The sequence below is a fragment of the Aspergillus ambiguus genome (genome assembly GCF_047715705.1).
Source record: "Aspergillus ambiguus strain CBS 117.58 unplaced genomic scaffold BDV59scaffold_46, whole genome shotgun sequence".
Lineage (NCBI taxonomy): Eukaryota > Fungi > Ascomycota > Eurotiomycetes > Eurotiales > Aspergillaceae > Aspergillus > Aspergillus ambiguus.
This window is the reverse complement of record NW_027395559.1, coordinates 95,201-111,728: the sequence shown is the minus strand read 5'-3', so window position 1 is coordinate 111,728 and position 16,528 is coordinate 95,201. Positions and strand designations below refer to the sequence as shown.

The 16,528-nt window shown below is 52.5% G+C and overlaps 10 protein-coding genes across 10 annotated transcripts; 5 read left to right on the top strand and 5 right to left on the bottom strand.

Annotated features, from left to right (window-relative positions):
- Positions 1-320: 320 nt before the first annotated feature.
- BDV59DRAFT_187244 (uncharacterized protein) lies at positions 321-1,853 on the top strand. The gene has a single exon (XM_073691169.1). The coding sequence runs from the start codon at positions 462-464 to the stop codon at positions 1,785-1,787; it is 1,326 nt and encodes a 441-aa protein (XP_073543881.1). The 5' UTR covers positions 321-461; the 3' UTR covers positions 1,788-1,853.
- Positions 1,854-2,048: 195 nt separating this feature from the next.
- On the top strand, positions 2,049-3,560 carry BDV59DRAFT_205538 (aminopeptidase P family protein; the record flags this gene model as incomplete). The annotated part of the gene is made up of 3 exons (XM_073694664.1): positions 2,049-2,215; positions 2,270-3,302; positions 3,360-3,560. 3 exons carry the CDS (start codon positions 2,049-2,051, stop codon positions 3,558-3,560), a joined length of 1,401 nt encoding a protein of 466 aa, XP_073543880.1.
- Positions 3,561-3,709: 149 nt separating this feature from the next.
- BDV59DRAFT_122119 (uncharacterized protein) lies at positions 3,710-5,030 on the bottom strand. The gene is made up of 3 exons (XM_073686828.1): positions 4,629-5,030; positions 4,439-4,574; positions 3,710-4,374 (listed from the first exon to the last, which is right to left on the bottom strand). Exons 1-3 carry the CDS (start codon positions 4,859-4,861, stop codon positions 3,859-3,861), a joined length of 885 nt encoding a protein of 294 aa, XP_073543879.1. The 5' UTR covers positions 4,862-5,030; the 3' UTR covers positions 3,710-3,858.
- A 129-nt stretch (positions 5,031-5,159) lies between these two features.
- Positions 5,160-7,876, top strand: BDV59DRAFT_187240 (bifunctional aminopeptidase/epoxide hydrolase). The gene is made up of 10 exons (XM_073691168.1): positions 5,160-5,677; positions 5,728-5,812; positions 5,890-6,112; positions 6,168-6,285; positions 6,332-6,451; positions 6,509-6,634; positions 6,694-6,707; positions 6,755-6,983; positions 7,036-7,523; positions 7,575-7,876. The coding sequence occupies exons 1-10, from the start codon at positions 5,228-5,230 to the stop codon at positions 7,699-7,701; spliced, it is 1,980 nt and encodes a 659-aa protein (XP_073543878.1). The 5' UTR covers positions 5,160-5,227; the 3' UTR covers positions 7,702-7,876.
- On the bottom strand, positions 7,850-9,146 carry BDV59DRAFT_187238 (uncharacterized protein). Its single transcript, XM_073691167.1, has 3 exons — positions 9,024-9,146; positions 8,572-8,950; positions 7,850-8,510 (listed from the first exon to the last, which is right to left on the bottom strand). Exons 1-3 carry the CDS (start codon positions 9,087-9,089, stop codon positions 7,993-7,995), a joined length of 963 nt encoding a protein of 320 aa, XP_073543877.1. The 5' UTR covers positions 9,090-9,146; the 3' UTR covers positions 7,850-7,992.
- A 217-nt stretch (positions 9,147-9,363) lies between these two features.
- Positions 9,364-10,690, bottom strand: BDV59DRAFT_187237 (TIP41 family protein). Its single transcript, XM_073691166.1, has 3 exons — positions 10,295-10,690; positions 9,832-10,222; positions 9,364-9,772 (listed from the first exon to the last, which is right to left on the bottom strand). Exons 1-3 carry the CDS (start codon positions 10,627-10,629, stop codon positions 9,659-9,661), a joined length of 840 nt encoding a protein of 279 aa, XP_073543876.1. The 5' UTR covers positions 10,630-10,690; the 3' UTR covers positions 9,364-9,658.
- Positions 10,691-10,828: 138 nt separating this feature from the next.
- On the top strand, positions 10,829-12,480 carry BDV59DRAFT_187236 (aurora family serine/threonine-protein kinase). Its single transcript, XM_073691165.1, has 3 exons — positions 10,829-11,074; positions 11,124-12,074; positions 12,122-12,480. The coding sequence occupies exons 1-3, from the start codon at positions 10,979-10,981 to the stop codon at positions 12,254-12,256; spliced, it is 1,182 nt and encodes a 393-aa protein (XP_073543875.1). The 5' UTR covers positions 10,829-10,978; the 3' UTR covers positions 12,257-12,480.
- On the bottom strand, positions 12,481-13,417 carry BDV59DRAFT_187234 (mitochondrial inner membrane protease ATP23). The gene is made up of 3 exons (XM_073691164.1): positions 13,138-13,417; positions 12,815-13,074; positions 12,481-12,760 (listed from the first exon to the last, which is right to left on the bottom strand). The coding sequence occupies exons 1-3, from the start codon at positions 13,358-13,360 to the stop codon at positions 12,533-12,535; spliced, it is 711 nt and encodes a 236-aa protein (XP_073543874.1). The 5' UTR covers positions 13,361-13,417; the 3' UTR covers positions 12,481-12,532.
- Positions 13,418-13,545: 128 nt separating this feature from the next.
- On the top strand, positions 13,546-15,593 carry BDV59DRAFT_187233 (glutamate 5-kinase). The gene is made up of 4 exons (XM_073691163.1): positions 13,546-13,682; positions 13,743-14,041; positions 14,090-14,185; positions 14,244-15,593. Exons 1-4 carry the CDS (start codon positions 13,592-13,594, stop codon positions 15,042-15,044), a joined length of 1,287 nt encoding a protein of 428 aa, XP_073543873.1. The 5' UTR covers positions 13,546-13,591; the 3' UTR covers positions 15,045-15,593.
- On the bottom strand, positions 15,452-16,391 carry BDV59DRAFT_205530 (putative beta-1,6-glucan biosynthesis protein (Knh1); the record flags this gene model as incomplete). Its single annotated transcript, XM_073694663.1, has 4 exons — positions 15,452-15,517; positions 15,572-15,947; positions 16,008-16,108; positions 16,179-16,391. 4 exons carry the CDS (start codon positions 16,389-16,391, stop codon positions 15,452-15,454), a joined length of 756 nt encoding a protein of 251 aa, XP_073543872.1.
- Between the last annotated feature and the right edge of the window lie 137 nt (positions 16,392-16,528).

Sequence of the window (16,528 nt, the reverse complement as noted above, 5' to 3'; positions counted from 1 at the left end):
GGTCGAGTTTGGATCCGTCAGACACTAGTCTCCGATTCCTCTTGCTCGGACAAATGAGACGAATGCGTGGAGATTACTCCGGGCGTGCGGGTGGTCTGTGAGCGATGCGTGGAAGACTCGGCTGCAGGGGAGATGAATGCAAGGAAGCTGAGAGGCGAGAGAATGAGGCTATAATGTGGAGGGTTATAGGAGAAGTTGGAGGGAGAAGTTGTAGTACATGCCCCGATTGTGATTGGTGGGGGACCACATGGTGCACGTGCCGACGCGTTGCTGCCAAAACAGAAAGCGACGCGACTTGACCTTAACTAAAGTAGTACCAACCTATCTAACAATACTCAATCTCCATCTTCGTCCTTCTCACCTCGCCGTTAACTGTGACAGTTGAACGCCTCGTACCTTGCCCTTAGTCTCCGAAACACAACCAGCCGACATATACCTAGTGACGCGCGACATCCGCAACCATGCCTCGCCCTCGCACAAAACGCAACCGCCTGGCATCGAAAGCCATAACAGCCTCCCAGGAATCCTCGACAGAACATGCGTCCAAGTCGCGAGAACCCAAGCAACTGGAGAAGGCCACCTCACAACCCCTCGCCAGTCCTCCGCGCGTGGAGATTATCCAACGAAAAGATCAGACACCCATGACGACGTCGCATGAACAAGTAATCGAGTCATCGCCGATAGGTGAACGCACAGCCACCGGGAGTCGTCCCACCACTCGATCGCGCGGTTATTCGTCCACACTCTCAATCGCTGGCCGGAAGGGAGACATGAGTTCAAAGATTCCTGGGACTCCGGCTTTCGAGAATTCGGTCCTGAGCAATTTCCGACGAAGACCCCGACAGCCCAGCATTCTTCAGGTGATGCAGGCAGAGGATCGATCTTCTGATCTCGATGACGATGACTTTCTCGGTGGTTTGAGCCCCGAGGATGAGTCCACTCCGCTGAACGTGTCAAGGGGGAAGTCCATCCTGGCACAGAACAACCCTCCGAGCTCACCTTCCGAAGCGCAGGCGCCCTCAAGTGGCAGTTCTCGCAAGCGCAAGCGGTCATCTGCGAACATTGAGATTCAAGTTCCCCAATCGTCTCTCGGTCTGGTTGAGGACAGCCCCGTCGGAACACCGACCCCGGAAGTGGAGGGTCAAGCGTCCTTCCATATGCCACCACCGCCGCCGCCGCCAAGGTCTCCAGACGTATTCAGCCAAACGATGGCACCGCCCATGAGCAGTCCCCAGGGCACCCCTTCCCAGTTGACTGTCATATCCGATCCCCCACCGAAAGCAGGAATCAGACCGGACATGTCTACAGCAAGCCTGCAAGACAAACTTCTTCCCCGACGACGTCAGCGCCCGCGCAGGCGTCGCAACATGAACCACTTCGACGTGCCGAGCGATTCAAGTGAACACGACGAATCGTCTGTGGAGAGTGATCAGGACGAACTGAGTTACATTTCTACCCTGAAGTCTACGCGATCTCAGCGTAACCGGACCACCAAGTCTAAACCACCGCATAACTCCCACAAACAGAAAGCGAAGCAGAAGACAGCCCAGAAAGTGGCACAAGGCAAGGAGAAAACGGGTTCTGCCCGACGCCGTGAGGACGGGGAGATGGACAAGGAGAATGAACTGGCTGATGGGCCTTCGCCCGAGTCCGACTCGGTATCGTCACCTCCGGAGAGGTACCTAAGCGAAGAGCTACGACTACAAGCCAAGAAGTTTGCGGAGGTGGATGAATGGCAAATGGACTTCGAGGACGTCCCGGCCAGTCAGGAAAGCACATATCGATAAACTGTTGGATGGTGGAATGCTATCTGCGTGTTAATAAACCAGCCCCGGAGGGGTCTAATCAACGAGATGTAGTTACGAACGCCGCGGCTCCCGTACCGTTGCGACTATGTAATAGTAAACGAGGTGCCCGATGATAACCGGCGGTTGACAGATGAGCCCCGCAGCCGAAACCCCGCCAGGTCTCACTCACCTCGCCCTTCCTCACACTGCCAGAGTTTTTCAACAGGGTCATTGCTGTATCGACAGTCCCAAGTAGCAGTCATGGCCACCGTGGATGTGATCTTGCAGGGCAAATACCCCGCGAAGGCTCATGCGCGCCGGGTTGCTGAGTATCTCCAGGGTCATTCCCAGGGTAAGCCCGGGATTATCTACCTCGAGGCGCAGAAGACACGCCTTATTGAAGACAACGATGAGACTATGCCTTTCAGGTAGCGCTTTTCTTCCAGTGTGCTTTGATCGATAGCACTGACGAGTTCCTTCAGACAGCGCCGTCCGTTCTTCTACCTATCGGGATGCTTGCTCCCGGACGCTTCCTTGGTCTACGACGTCAGCTCCGACAAGTTGACTCTATTTATTCCCCCAATTGACCCCGAGGATGTCATCTGGTCCGGACTGCCTCTGTCCCCATCTGAAGCTCTGAACCTCTACGACGTCGACAATGTGCTCACGACCCCGGAAGTCAACGAGACCCTCACTTCCATTGCGTCGGCGCATAACGGCCAGGCCGTCGCGTTCGCCATTCAAGACCAGGTCTCCAGCGAGACCAAGTTCCACGGCTTCCAGGACACCAACTTCTCTTTGCTGAAGGGATGGATCGAGAAGGCGCGGGTCGTTAAAGACGCATACGAGATTGCGCTCTTGCGGAAAGCAAACGACATTTCAGCCAAGGCCCACATTGCAGCAATCAAGGCGGCCAAGACCGCTACCAACGAGCGGGAAATCGAGGGCGCGTTCATTTCCACCTGCATTGCCAACGGCGCGCGCGAGCAGTCGTATCACCCGATCGTCGCCTGTGGAGAGAACGGAGCCACTCTGCACTACCCCAAGAACGACGCTGAGTTGACAGACCCGGCGACGAAGCAGCGGAAGAAGAACGTGCTCATCGATGCTGGAGGCGAGTACCGCACGTATTGCGCCGACATCACTCGTGTTATCCCGCTGGGCGGACGGTTCGCCGAGGAGACTCGCCAGATCTACAAGATTGTCTTGCGGATGCAGCTGGAGTGTATCGCGATGCTGAAGGATGGTGTTCTCTGGGACGACGTGCATGCACATGCGCACTGCGTGGCGATCAAGGGCCTGCTTCAGCTGGGCATCCTGCGTGGGCCCGTGGATGAACTGTTCGACAAGCGGGTCAGTGTCGCGTTCTTCCCTCACGGACTGGGGCACTATCTTGGGATGGACACCCACGACACCGGTGGAAACCCGAACTACGAAGACAAGGACACCATGTTCCGGTATCTTCGCGTGAGGGGGCATCTGCCTGCGGGATCGGTCATTACTGTTGAGCCCGGCGTAAGTGTATTCCCCGCATGCTATTGTAAGGCCATTGCGCTAACCTATCGGGCCCAGATCTACTTCTGCCGTTTCATCATTGAGCCTTACATCAAGTCTCCCGAGACCAGCAAGTACATTGATACCGCTGTTCTTGAGAGATACTGGAGTGTCGGCGGAGTCCGCATCGAAGACAACATTCACGTCACGAAGGACGGCTATGAGAACCTGACCACCGCACCCAAGGTCATAGAGGAAGTGGAAAGTCTGGCGCTATAATTGGAGCGGGTTTGGATCTAGGACTTACTTCGCATGTTTTCGGATTCTTATGCATCTTGCTCATGCCAGCACCTTTATAATTGAGTTCGGAACAGAACCGACAAATCTCAGGACAAAGGGTATTCATCCGTCAAGACCTTTTTCTCCAGAACACAAAAACAACGCTTCCATAATAACGTGATTGTCCATGACTGAAATGCAAACAAATACAAACCCCCGCTAAGGCTAGCAATAACCGAAAAGAAACCCTTACCGCTCTGCAATAGAACACGAGGAGACTGGAAACCCATGGTTAATGTCAAAACCCACTCCGAAGGCGTTTCCGGCCACTGCCTCTGATACCTGATTCTGCTTCCGTTCTGTCGTGAGTCCGCTTTTCCTTCGAGTCCAGGACAAGCGAGAGCACATCAAAGCAGAAATCAGGGACCTCCACACACAGCTTCCGGAACTCTTCCTCGGCTTCATGACGCAGAAAATGGCTTGAACGGGCCCAGAATTTAGCGACGGGCTTTCGGATAGTCTCATCGTCGGGAGGCGTATGGGTGTATACGTAGCGAGCATAGGTAAGTTCACCCTGGGAGCTACTATTGATGCGGTGGATTTTAGAGTGGGCTAGGTTTTTCAATGACGGGATACCCAGCTTCTCCGCCAGAGTGTAGACCCGCGCATGCTTTAGAAGATGCTCCCCGCTGTCATCTATTTCCCCGACGTCTTGCTCGGAGGAGCACATGTTGGTGGAATAGTCGCGCGTGTATTGATATTGTAGAAAGTAACCGAAGGCTTCGACATTCTCGTCTGGAACTTCAATGCGCCGCTACTCAAGTTAACGACTTGAACCTTCGCATGGAATTGGAAAAACAACGACGTTGTGTTCTCACCTCTCCCGAGTCTTTGAATTTCTCCACCAAAGCAGCAAGGAAGGGCGATTCCATGAGCAAATCCTGGTGCGCCGTCAAGGTCGTTTTGCAGTCGCCCTGGCCAACCACGATCTCCACAATCGGCGACGTCAGGAATCTGGACAACCGGTCAGGACATGGCGTCCACTGTACGTGAGAAGACATTGTTTACTCGAGGAAATGGAACCCGGGCTTTCTTCTTGTCGGAGCTGGGTCCTCTGCAGGTTTCGGGTCGGACTCGGGCGCAACATCGGGGAGAGTGATGTCTTGTAGGGAGGGATCTTCGTCCACTGCGTCGGCATTCTGGATAGCGTTTGTGTCTGGTTCCGGGGTCTCTGTATGCTGCATATTTGTAGGTGCCGGGGAGACATCAATCCCTGCGACCTGTACTTCTGGGGTCTCCATTGATTATCAGAGTGGACGCGAGAAGCATAGAGGTATGAGTTGGAGAGAGATCGGAGAGAGTGCGGAGTCCTATGTTCTATGAGGTACGGTAACACCGTGTATGAATAATACCTCACTACACCATCATGGATTCCTCAATTCGACCGTCTGAGATGGACAGTACGAGGACTATCTGGCTATATCGATTAATTAACCAGACTTTTCCTTTCTTCTCCCCCACCCCAATCAGATGAGTATCACGTACCTAATGGATTCCTCTCGGACCCGTTCTGGTCCAAACGGGCCCACGGAATTTCGGTCGTCCCGCCCAAGAAATAAAATACACTCCCAACCCTCTCCGCTTTTGCGACTGTAGCCGACAGCTCCATGCGTGGGAGTTCATATATGACTCCATCCTGGCGATCCGGCTTCCTCCGAGCCTCGTTTCGCTCTTTCTTGGTATCAAGTCCCAGACCTAGTTGGAACGCGCAGTTGACTCTATTCCGACCCCGTAATATGGCTACTATCAACCCGCCGAGGGACCCAAATACCCTGAGCAATTACAACAATTGGCTGTCGACTCACATCACCGCCAACTTTGACATCCTCTTCGACCAGAAGAAGCTGGTGGGAAATGTCGTCCACAAACTCAAGTCCATCACCAATGGGGAGTCCACCGACATCGTCCTGGATACGAACCATGTCGACGTCACCGATGTGAAGGTGGACGGCAAGGCTTCCGCCTGGGAGCTTTCCTCCCCGATGGAGCCGTACGGGACCGCTCTGAAGATCAAACTTGACCAGGGCGTCAAGATGGATGAGATTGTCAATGTTGATGTACGTATTTACTCGGATTGTGCTGAATTGCTCTAACAACACATGGTTAGATCTCCGTCAAGACTACTGAGAAGTGTACCGCGCTTCAGTGGCTCACACCGGCGCAAACGTCGAACAAGAGACACCCGTATATGTGTAAGTCCTTATCGATACTGATATCTCGGGTAGACAATCTCTAGCAAAAAGCTTCTAACCGCTATCGCTCCGCGTAGTTTCTCAATGCCAGGCCATTCATGCACGCTCCATCTTCCCCTGTCAAGATACTCCCGATGTCAAGAGTACCATTGACTTCAATATCACATCTCCTCTTCCGGTGATCGCCAGTGGGTTGCCTGTGCGTGATGCGGCAGGGACTCCGCAGACTGGTGGAAAAAACCTCTATCAATTCCACCAGAAGGTGCCAATTCCCAGCTATCTGTTCGCTCTGGCCAGTGGGTAAGTTGCCAACACCTCCGTCAAAAACCTTGTGTTCACCCAATTGACCGGACAGTGACATCTCGGAGGCTGCAATCGGACCCCGAAGTGTCGTGGCAACGAGCCCTGACAAGCTCCGAGAATGTCAGTGGGAGCTTGAAGCCGATACCGAGAACTTCATCAATGCGATTGAGGTTGGTTTTGACTTGCTACTGGCAAATCATTTTCTAACAAAACCAGAAAATCGTTTACCCCTATGTCTGGGGTGAATACAATGTCTTGATCCTTCCCCCGAGTTTCCCGTACGGAGGCATGGAGAATCCGATTTTCACCTTCGCAACCCCCAGTATCATCTCTAAGGTAAAGCCTAGACCGAGGCGGATCGCTTGAATGATTGGTATTAACGCCAACCGCTAGGATAGGGAAAACGTTGATGTCATTGCTCACGAACTTGCCCACAGCTGGAGTGGTAACCTTGTCACCAATGCCTCGTGGGAGCACTTCTGGCTGAACGAAGGCTGGACGACCTACCTCGAAAGGCGGGTGAGTTTGATCCACCTTCATCGATCCAAATGACCTTGAATTCGCTAACCCTGGCTCAGATCTTGGCTTCAGTGTGGGTAACCTCCATGAGACCTCATTGATATCGGCTAATATGCATAGACATGGCGAGGCCTACCGGCATTTCTCCGCCATCATAGGCTGGAAGGCACTGTCGGACTCTGTGGATCATTTTGGCCACGACCATGAGTTCACCAAGTTGATCACCGACCTCAAGGGAAAGGACCCCGATGATGCCTTCTCGAGTATCCCTTATGAGAAGGGGTTCAACTTCTTGTTCCACCTCGAAACTCTGGTCGGGAAGCAGAAATTCGATCGATTCATTCCCCACGTGAGTGCACTGATTCTGTTATAAACAAAACTTCACTGCTGACACCCGTCAGTATTTCACGAAATTCAAGGGCAAATCAGTCGACTCCTACGAGTTCAAGACGACAGTTTTGGACTTCTTCCAATCAGACGCTGAAGCCTCTAAGCTCCTCAACGAGCTTGATTGGGACACTTGGTTCTATGCCCCTGGGTTGCCTCCGAAGCCGAAGTTTGATACCTCCCTCGTCGACGTTGTCTATGACCTGGCGAAGAAGTGGAAGTCTATCCCGGAGTCCTCCTTCAAGCCGCAGCCAAGCGATATCAAGGACCTGACCGGAAACCAAATCGTGGTGTTCCTGGAGCAAGTTCTTCTCTTTGAACGCCCGCTTGCCCCGGAGTTGTCGAAACTCATGGGCGAGGTCTACGGACTTGCCAAGAGCGCGAACATCGAGGTCGCCAACCTTTACTTCCAAGTCGGTCTGAAAGCTGGCGATGAGAGTGTTCTTGAACCCACCGCAGATCTGCTGGGCAAGATCGGCCGCATGAAATTCGTACGACCGCTGTAAGGCTCTACTCAACCTCGTGTATCGGTTTAAGCTAACGATAATTGTAGATATCGCAACTTGCAAAAGGTAAACCGTCCTCTTGCTATCGAGACGTTCGAGAAGAACAAAGATTTCTATCATCCCATCTGCCGCGCCATGGTTGAGAAGGATCTCTTTGGGAAGAAGGACACTTAATTGATGGACAATCTCATTGTGACATGAGACCTGACTGCAGCTGCGGCTTTTGAGGGGACTGCTACAAGCCATAATATTCACTCTCTGGCACAACCCCACAATACAAGGTTACTTGATATGGATCAGATCGTTAAACAATAATAGTACACTTTTATGGACTGCAAACTGGATATCTGTAACAGATGGTATTAAGACAGTAACCAGAGAAAGATGAGTGGGACTACTATACACAAAATCACCCAAATCATACATACCTATTGCAGGAAGATCCCGTCCATGTTAATACTACAATCATCGCTTCGCATCGACCGCCTTCTTATCCAAATCCGAATAGCCAAATATGCCGGGTCTTCCGCCACTTCGGCGGTTCAAGTCGAATATCAGGTCAGCCTCGCTCACCTGCGAGAGCTCGTGAATCACCCGCCGCATGTACGCGACAACACGGGCGACTTTAGCCCAGTCCAGCTCCTGGCCGTCGGGGCCAGTCTGACTAGCTTTCCAGAGATTTCTCCACACCGCAGCACCCAAAACCGCGTCACCCTTGATAAGCCCCTCATCATACGCAGCAATTACCCCGCGCCACTGGATGAACAGGTCCTTGAGGAACTTATTCCGGATGGCCCGACTCGTCAAGCCATGAAGTACATCCATGCGGTGCTCGGCATTGTGCGAGAAATGGTCGATCAGGTGGCGGGAATACGTCTGCAGACTCTCGTGGGACGGCAACGCGCGCAGTCGCACCGTCAGAAGGTACATGTGGAGGAACGTGATTTGGGACCAGGTCGAAAAGGTCGGCGGCAGACCGAGATCTGTCAGCTGTTAGAACCGCGGGCTTTTCCCCCTCACGCGCACACCTTGGGGGCTATTGACCTTGATACCACCACCCTTCGCCGACCCCGAGATCTTCGCCCGCTTCTGTCTTGGGGACCTGCGCGCCTTTCTGGGAGACTTGCGGAATGCTGTACTCGGCTTGGCTCGAGCACGCCTCGAAGAGCTTTTGTGTCATACCGTATGCGACGTATGTCTCCGCGGATGATCCGGGCCGGGGCATGATGGCACGACTTAGTCGCGACGCGGATCTGGAGTTCTGCCAGGGAAGGTTCGGAGAAGTGCTCTGGGCTTGCGATGGACGTCGGGCGGCATGGAGGCAGGAGTTGGAGGATGGCGAATTGCGTAGGGAGGCAGTCGATGAGGAGAATGCATGGCGCTGAATTGTTAAAGAGGGGATACGGAGTGTTCTAGCCTGCGTCTGAAGCTCTTCATTAGGATTCCAACTGTACAGTTTCTGGGGCGCAGGTCCCTAGGTATGATGCGAAACGTACTGGAAGTATGTGACAGGGGCCGTTGGGGACGCGTAGCCAGGTGCTATTCAGATTCCTTGCCACCATGATTGCGATTTGGCAGAAACGCCTCAAATGACAATTAATCTGGACGGACGGTGAAGCTGCAGATTTCACGTTGGAAAGATGAATCGATAACGGACGGGTTCAAGATTTATGTTTGCATTGTTTGACTCCCGCCCGATCTGATGTATGGAATCAAGAACACTACATATGCTCTTAGTGTACGCAGTAGGTAGGGAGCTTGGATCCAGATTTCATTATACCGGATTTTTATTCCAGTCAGAATAGATGGCCGACTTTATATATTTTTTACAGTGCTCTGGAGTTAGTCGTAACACGAGTGAGGAAGCTGGGGTCTCCCATAATCATCATTATTAATGTATTGCATGTATACTATCGCATGGTGGACAGGGTACATGCCCAGTTCGGGATCCAGCGCCCGAGTGTGATGGATGCTCCGCGATGAGTCTCTGAGACGAGGACAGCGAATGGCCCCTCGGTCTCCAAGGGCGGCATGGAGCTTCAAAGCCCTTTCACCGCGTTTACTTGCGTTGTATGAAGTTGCTGAAATGGATTTCAAGAACAGGGGAGTGATGGTGTCTCCTGGTCGTTCCTTAGCCTCCCAGAGAAACACTCTCTATATCCTTTTTCAAAAGCGGAAGAAGCTCCGAGATGCGGTTGGCGTCCCTCATAACCGCAGGCGCATCCTCGCGGGCAGTAGCCAGGGTCTGCCAGAATCTGTTAGCAATGCGTCTTGAAGGTGTCAGGGTGCATCATCGTCGACTACCTTTCGCACGGTTTCGTAGTCACATTCTTTGGACTGATACTCTCGGATCACCTCCTTCTCTTCAAAATCGACGTAGACTCGCGTGTCCCGCAGCCGAAACAGAACATTGTCTAATCTCATGAAGAATCTGAGAAGTAGAAGCAGTCGAGACGGCATGACCCGGATCTTGCATGACAACATCGTAATGCCGTTGTCCGCGAGTTCGTCTTCGTAAAGAATGACTTCATCGAAGAAGAGGATAGGGTCGGGGCGCTTCAACAGTTCAATCGGAATCTGCTTATTTGTTTCCGCAAATGGCGGGCTGTCTGGGGCGAGTGTGCCCTTATAATCGGTGCTGTACGACCAGTCGAACGGCTTGACGACTTCTTTGATGCCTTCGTGCGTCTTCTCCCTTTACAATGTCAGCCTGCAGCCACAGTACAAGACAGAGGTGGTCGTATCGAACCGACCTGCATGCACCTACCTGCTCTGCTGCCATTCCTTTGAATACGCGACCTTCAGCATGGAGGCGCCCGTCTTATCCACGCGATCCAACGCATCGAAGGCGTTGAACGTGATCCCCCACTTGGACTGGTCATGCTCGATCGTGACATAGTTATCCCCAAAGATCATTTCCGGAGGCGCGATGCCTAGCTTTTTCGTCATTTCCTCGATCGGATCGGCTTTCAAGATCGGTAGCTTCTGCGTAGAGATCCGGAACCCTTGGACGGATATGGAGTTGGGCTTCTGGGCGGCGGGGGAGACTGCGGCCGGATTGCCCGGTGCATAGGAGGAACTGGTAAACTGGGGGGCAGCCATGGTGTGCAGGCGCAGAGAGAGGTGCCTAATGCGTGTGTACGCGGTAGATAGGACACTGACCCCAATCCTTATCGGTCGACGTCCATCGCAACCCCACGGGACTCGGAGAAAGAGGCGGGCCGACCGGTTGCTGGGGTGACGCTTCCGCGAACAACCCCGATAAACACTCCGTCGGCCGGAACTTCAGCTTCTCTCTTCTACTTCTCCTCCACTCCATTGATTCGCTCTGGGATACATCTCCTCCGCATTATAATGCTTGCCTAGAGACTTCACGTTTGCCCTTCTTTCCATCTCAGCAACCACATTCGCGCTTCTCTTCACCCAATCCATACCCTTACCGATACCACCCATGGCGACCAAAACGCTGGAGGCTCGCTTCGAGCACCTCACTGTCAAAGATGAGAACGAAGCCGGAAGGAATGGCGGCGGACACCCTAAGCCGAAGGTATTACTTCCGCGCGCTTGGCACAACCCTCCATGCTAATGTTGCCTAGGGGTCCGTATCTACGGCCGTGTCCGGTCTGGGACCATCGGCGCAGCTGAACAATGGAGGGAACAGATCGAACTTGCTCAAGCTCGCCCTCCAAAACACAAACGATAATAAGGTCAATGCGATGAACGTCAACTCGTCGTCGCCTACCAAGGGCGCTGTCTCACATCGGTACGTGGACGAAAATGGAGAGCACCGACCGTCGGCACCGCTTTACGAGCAACCAGAACCAAAGAAGCTGCACCTGGGGATGTTCGAGATTGGGAAACCTCTGGGCAAGGGCAAATTTGGCCGGGTGTACCTGGCCAAGGAGCGATCATCCGGCTTCGTATGTGCGCTCAAGGTGCTCCACAAGTCCGAACTTCAGCAAGGAGGTGTCCAGAAGCAAGTCAGACGGGAAATCGAAATCCAGAGTAACTTGCGGCATCCAAACGTCCTGAGACTCTATGGTCACTTCCACGACAGCAAGCGGATCTTCCTGATTCTCGAGTTCGCCGGCCGTGGTGAGCTGTATAAGCATCTTCGAAAGGAGCACCGCTTCCCGGAATGGAAGGCTGCCCAATACATCGCCCAGATGGCCGCAGCGTTGAAATACCTGCATAAGAAGCACGTGATGCATCGGGACATCAAGCCGGAGAACATCCTAGTGGGGATCCATGGTGAGATCAAGATCAGCGATTTTGGTTGGAGTGTGCATGCTCCCAACAACAGGAGGCAGACCATGTGCGGCACGTTGGACTATCTTCCCCCGGAGATGCTCGTCAACTCGGGAACGCGAGACAACTTTTACAACGAAAAGGTTGACCTATGGAGTTTGGGCGTATTGACCTATGAGTTCCTGGTTGGGGAGGCCCCATTCGAGGACACCCCGGTCATGACGCAAAGACGCATTACCCGCGGTGACATGAGTGTGCCGTCCTTTGTCAGCCCCGAGGCGAAGGATCTGATCAAACGGGTATGTCTTGAGACCCCTTTATTGTGAACACTCAGCTTACTTGGCAGTTACTTGTACTGGACCCCGAAAAACGCATTTCGCTGGACGATATCCAACGGCATCCTTGGATTTTGAAGCACTGTGTGAAGGATGACCGAGGAGTGAAACGGAGTTCTGGTTCAACCAAGGAAGGTAAAGCATGAAGCGTGATCTGTGCATTTCAAGGTGTTTGGTGTTGCGATGTGTTTTGCGTTGGATTTTGTTTGCCTGCGTACAGGAGCTTTAGGGGTGTTTCTGGGCTTACGGTGTTTTCTCATTAACTTACACCATTTCATTTGCCTTTCCGGAGTACGTATAGCCCATAATGCGGTATCAATTGATATCTTGGATTGCTGCAGTGAATATAATACAGAGAGGATCGCCCGGTGGCGTGGCGATCTCGAAGAAAACATCAAGTATACACAAGTAAAGTATTGGTATCATCGGTAAATCTCATCAAATGGACGTGTATCTCGGAAACAGCTGTCCCAGACCTCATTGACGACTTTCTCAGCATGTGCCTTGTCCTTACAGGTGGGTCGTGCTTGAACGGACAGAACGGCCCGTCTCCTGACGCACTCCTGGTGCTGCTGTGTGAACTTCCATTGGCCTCGTTGGAAGAATTCACGAGCCCATCTACATTCTCCACTCAAAGAACTGGCCCGGATCTTGATTCAGTTAGCCAGTAGATATGGACGAGTGGGGACGGAAATGATCCTGACCTCGGTGCAAGCCGCATGCCTCAGATTATTGGACCAGTCGACCTTGAATCGGAGATGATCGTAGGCATGTACCATCTCATGGGCCATTGTATCTTCCAAATGTCCCTGGTCTTTCATTTCGTTGGCGCAGAGCAAGATACCATACTCCGGGTCAAAGCCACCCGCTTTCCTATTCGTGCATCGGCGGCAGTAGATATTGTGACTCGAGAGATCGCCTCCAAGCTGACGGATGTTGTCGCTGAGATAGCGAATGACTGGACCTAGAGAGCACAGCAACGTCCTTAGTAAGGTTTCCCTCGAAGGAATGGGAAGACAGGCCATACTCCATTGTAATAAATAGTCCCGTTGGTCCTCACAGCGCTTGCAGTCCGCAGCCTCGTTTCGAAGGTCTCTTGCAACCCGGAATTGTTCTCTTCCTTCTTCGCTCATCTTCCCTGTCAGGATCGAAAAGATATTGCGCCATTGTGTCCATGTATCGTCTCCGGGTATGAAACCAGTATCCTTGCCGGCAGGACGCGTGCCGTTAGGCGGTTGCGAGTCTGACATTCTGTGGGAGGCAGAGGGTGCGGCCGATGGGATCTCTGGGCGTTCGGGGACTTGATCGGGCCTGCTGCGCGCGCGGAGGACGGAAGTGAACATTTCCCCGAAGCTCTCCGCAATGGCGGTGACCGGCGGCAGAAACATGACTGGATTCGACGAATGAATCGGAGTTTCCAAGACGACATTCGAATCCTTGCGAACTAGGGAAGATCCGCATTTCCGGCTGCGGGGAAGTGGATGATGGATACTTCTACTCTCTTAGCCCCCGCGCACCCTGAGGGTTACACCACCATGGCCTCCGAACGCCTCACAGTCGTCATCAAACTAGGTGCGGGGGTCTTCTTGCCTGCCCGCCGATAGACACTGACTCACGATGCCTTCTGCGCAGGGACGAGTTCGATCGTTGACGAGAACACCCATGAGCCAATTCTCTCGATCCTGACCCTCATAGTTGAGACGGTGGCCAAACTGCGCCGGGACGGCCACAATGTCGTTCTTGTCTCGTCCGGTGCTATTGGCGTGGGGCTGCGGAGGATGGATATAGACGAGAGGCCCAAAAGCTTGCCTCGTGTGCAGGCGCTTGCCGCAGTCGGGCAATGCATGCTGATGAGTCTTTGGGATGGATTGTTCTCGCATCTCCGGCTTCCAGTGGCACAGATTCTTCTTACTAGAAATGACATCGCCGATGTGAGTCAACGAGATCTTGTCATAGACTGTTGTCTAACTTTGCTGCAGAGAACCCGATATATAAACGCGCAAAATACATTCGCACAGTTATTCGACATGGGCGTGGTCCCAATCGTTAACGAGAACGATACCCTCGCGGTTTCCGTATGTCACTGACCCGCCATGGACGCTGTCGTGCATGCCTAACCCTTCGTTTATTCAGGAAATCAAATTTGGTGATAATGACACATTATCAGCAATTACAGCTGCTATGGTCAGCGCGGATTATCTGTTCCTGATGACTGACGTCGATTGCCTGTATACCGAAAACCCTCGCACCAACCCCGACGCGAAACCGATCGAGGTTGTCTCTGATATATCCTCGCTGGAGGCAGATGTTTCTTCTGCAGGCTCCGCGCTGGGCACTGGTGGTATGAGCACGAAGATCGTGGCTGCAAAATTGGGGACCAGTGCTGGCGTGACCACCATCATCACAAAGAGTTCTAAACCCGGGAATGTCCACGAGATCGTGAAATATCTCCAACAGATCGCGAATGACAAATCCACGACAGATGCCCCACAGCCACGGATCGTACCTCCTCTGCACACTCGCTTCCTCCCATCGGATCACCCAGTCCAATCACGGTCGTTCTGGCTACTTCACGGTCTGAAGCCCCGAGGCACAGTATACATCGATCATGGGGCGTATAATGCTCTCCTAAACAAAGCCAGTCTTCTTCCAGCGGGAGTGGTGGAGGTGGATGGCCATTTTGCCCAGCAAGAAGCAGTGCGACTGGTGGTCGTGCAAAAGTTGTCGCCTGATTCTCTGAATGGAGATTTTCTTCATCACGGCCAGGAACCAAGGGAAGTCGGCCGCGCCTTGGTCAATTACGGTAGCCCTGAGATTGCCCGGATCAAGGGCCACCGGAGTACGCAAATCAACTCCATTCTGGGCTACGCGGACAGCGAATATGTTGCGCTCCGTGACAATATCTCGTTCTTCCAAGGGGATGAGTCTCCCTAATGACAGGGCTTTTAAAAGTGATTCAACATTACGACGGAGCGATTGTAGGTCTTGCCCAGAGGTGTTTTTCAACACATGGGATTGTGCTTTTTTGGCTAGCGCACATATTTGACTGAGCTATTCAACTATAGATACCTCCTGTTTGAAATCTTTTGTTTAGAGTTCCAAACAGCCATTTGCACGGTAGATGTTCATATTTTGTACGAAAGTTTAAACGACGAATTTGGTGCAGTTCTAAATGACCCATAACTAGAAAATACGACAACAACCTAGATAAAGAATCAGGGATGCTTCCACGAACGCCAGGTAACTGTAAAAGTGATGACTGAAATGATGGGAAATAGTTGCAGACCTCCGATAAACCGTCAATGCTGTTTCCCATGGTTTATTTAGATCTGCTCAGCAAGCTAGTCCTTCCATCTCTCCAAGAACTTCTTCATCTGCGCGTCCTGAGGATTTGGTGCAGGGGAAGCCTGCAAAATTCACACATTAGCTACCAGATCTATCTAGCAAATCGACTTCCATACCGTATTTTCAATACTGATCCATGAATATGTCGGAGAAGCGGACATGGTCGCCTGGATCGTCGGCATAGGAAGAAATGTTGTTGCAATATCATAGGCACTGGTCGGGTGTAGGGGCGTGGGCGATGAGTTTGCTGGGATTGCAGTGCCAGGCATTTTGGCCATGGGAGCATATCTCGTAGGTCCGACCTGCAGCTCATATGGGATGGTATAGGCGCCCTCCTCCTGCCGTTTCCGCAACTCCGTCCGGTCTCCCGTTACCGATTGATTATAGTACCCGGGGATTGGGGCAAAAGAGCCGGTCATGCCGGAAATCGTGAAATGCTGGGAATAATTGATGGTGAAGGCATCCGGACCGGAAGAGACCATTTTCAGGAAGCTGTAAACGTCGTCAGCAGTGTCCAGGTATCATACTGAAGACAGAGCTCGTGAGCATTACTAGGCATCTGGTACGTCGGCTCCAAGTTCTGGGTCAATCTTGAAGGAGACGGAATTTCCTCGCGCGAACAGGACGTCCTTCATCAGGATGGCGACTTCTTCCTAAACATTATCACATGTTGTCAGTCGAGTCAACCAACAACAGACAGGAGTAAGCCACAAAAAGTCTTACATTATAGCCAGATACTACTTCTCCTGCACAAAGATAAAGATCGTACTGTGTGAATTGGGAGATTCGAGGTACGCTCCCCGTGTCTTTCCAGTGGACGGTTACGACATCGCCCGCCCTCAGGACCGCGCCAGCTTTGGGGGAAATAAACTCGACATCCGCGAGAGCAGTAGCCAGTAAAGAGAGTGTGCAGGACAAGGATCGTATGAACCGCATGCTGAGGGTATGGTCGTCCTAGATGGAAGCGGTTGACTATCGTTGAGTACGATCAACTGGACCAAGGGGTTGCTGAATTGGAGTAAACAATGAACGGACGGGTGACAATAAGGACACCCCTGCAGAGCGCCGACATG

Coding starts and splice junctions, on each gene's coding strand:
- BDV59DRAFT_187240 (XM_073691168.1), top strand. CDS start 5,228: ATGCGTGGGAGTTCATATATGACTCCATCCTGGCGATCCGGCTTCCTC. Junction 5,813..5,889: donor CAAGAGACACCCGTATATGT/GTAAGTCCTTAT, acceptor CGCTCCGCGTAG/TTTCTCAATGCCAGGCCATT. Junction 6,113..6,167: donor CTGTTCGCTCTGGCCAGTGG/GTAAGTTGCCAA, acceptor TTGACCGGACAG/TGACATCTCGGAGGCTGCAA.
- BDV59DRAFT_187234 (XM_073691164.1), bottom strand. CDS start 13,360: ATGTCAGACTCGCAACCGCCTAACGGCACGCGTCCTGCCGGCAAGGAT. Junction 13,075..13,137: donor GGACTATTTATTACAATGGA/GTATGGCCTGTC, acceptor TGTGCTCTCTAG/GTCCAGTCATTCGCTATCTC. Junction 12,761..12,814: donor GGCATGCGGCTTGCACCGAG/GTCAGGATCATT, acceptor AACTGAATCAAG/ATCCGGGCCAGTTCTTTGAG.
- BDV59DRAFT_187244 (XM_073691169.1), top strand. CDS start 462: ATGCCTCGCCCTCGCACAAAACGCAACCGCCTGGCATCGAAAGCCATA.
- BDV59DRAFT_122119 (XM_073686828.1), bottom strand. CDS start 4,861: ATGGAGACCCCAGAAGTACAGGTCGCAGGGATTGATGTCTCCCCGGCA. Junction 4,575..4,628: donor CCCGGGTTCCATTTCCTCGA/GTAAACAATGTC, acceptor CCGGTTGTCCAG/ATTCCTGACGTCGCCGATTG. Junction 4,375..4,438: donor AATTCAAAGACTCGGGAGAG/GTGAGAACACAA, acceptor TAACTTGAGTAG/CGGCGCATTGAAGTTCCAGA.
- BDV59DRAFT_187238 (XM_073691167.1), bottom strand. CDS start 9,089: ATGGTGGCAAGGAATCTGAATAGCACCTGGCTACGCGTCCCCAACGGC. Junction 8,951..9,023: donor GCCCCTGTCACATACTTCCA/GTACGTTTCGCA, acceptor GAAGAGCTTCAG/ACGCAGGCTAGAACACTCCG. Junction 8,511..8,571: donor CGAAGGGTGGTGGTATCAAG/GTCAATAGCCCC, acceptor AACAGCTGACAG/ATCTCGGTCTGCCGCCGACC.
- BDV59DRAFT_187236 (XM_073691165.1), top strand. CDS start 10,979: ATGGCGACCAAAACGCTGGAGGCTCGCTTCGAGCACCTCACTGTCAAA. Junction 11,075..11,123: donor GCGGACACCCTAAGCCGAAG/GTATTACTTCCG, acceptor AATGTTGCCTAG/GGGTCCGTATCTACGGCCGT. Junction 12,075..12,121: donor CGAAGGATCTGATCAAACGG/GTATGTCTTGAG, acceptor CTTACTTGGCAG/TTACTTGTACTGGACCCCGA.
- BDV59DRAFT_187237 (XM_073691166.1), bottom strand. CDS start 10,629: ATGGCTGCCCCCCAGTTTACCAGTTCCTCCTATGCACCGGGCAATCCG. Junction 10,223..10,294: donor AAGGAATGGCAGCAGAGCAG/GTAGGTGCATGC, acceptor GACATTGTAAAG/GGAGAAGACGCACGAAGGCA. Junction 9,773..9,831: donor ACTACGAAACCGTGCGAAAG/GTAGTCGACGAT, acceptor AGATTCTGGCAG/ACCCTGGCTACTGCCCGCGA.
- BDV59DRAFT_187233 (XM_073691163.1), top strand. CDS start 13,592: ATGATGGATACTTCTACTCTCTTAGCCCCCGCGCACCCTGAGGGTTAC. Junction 13,683..13,742: donor CACAGTCGTCATCAAACTAG/GTGCGGGGGTCT, acceptor CCTTCTGCGCAG/GGACGAGTTCGATCGTTGAC. Junction 14,042..14,089: donor CTAGAAATGACATCGCCGAT/GTGAGTCAACGA, acceptor ACTTTGCTGCAG/AGAACCCGATATATAAACGC.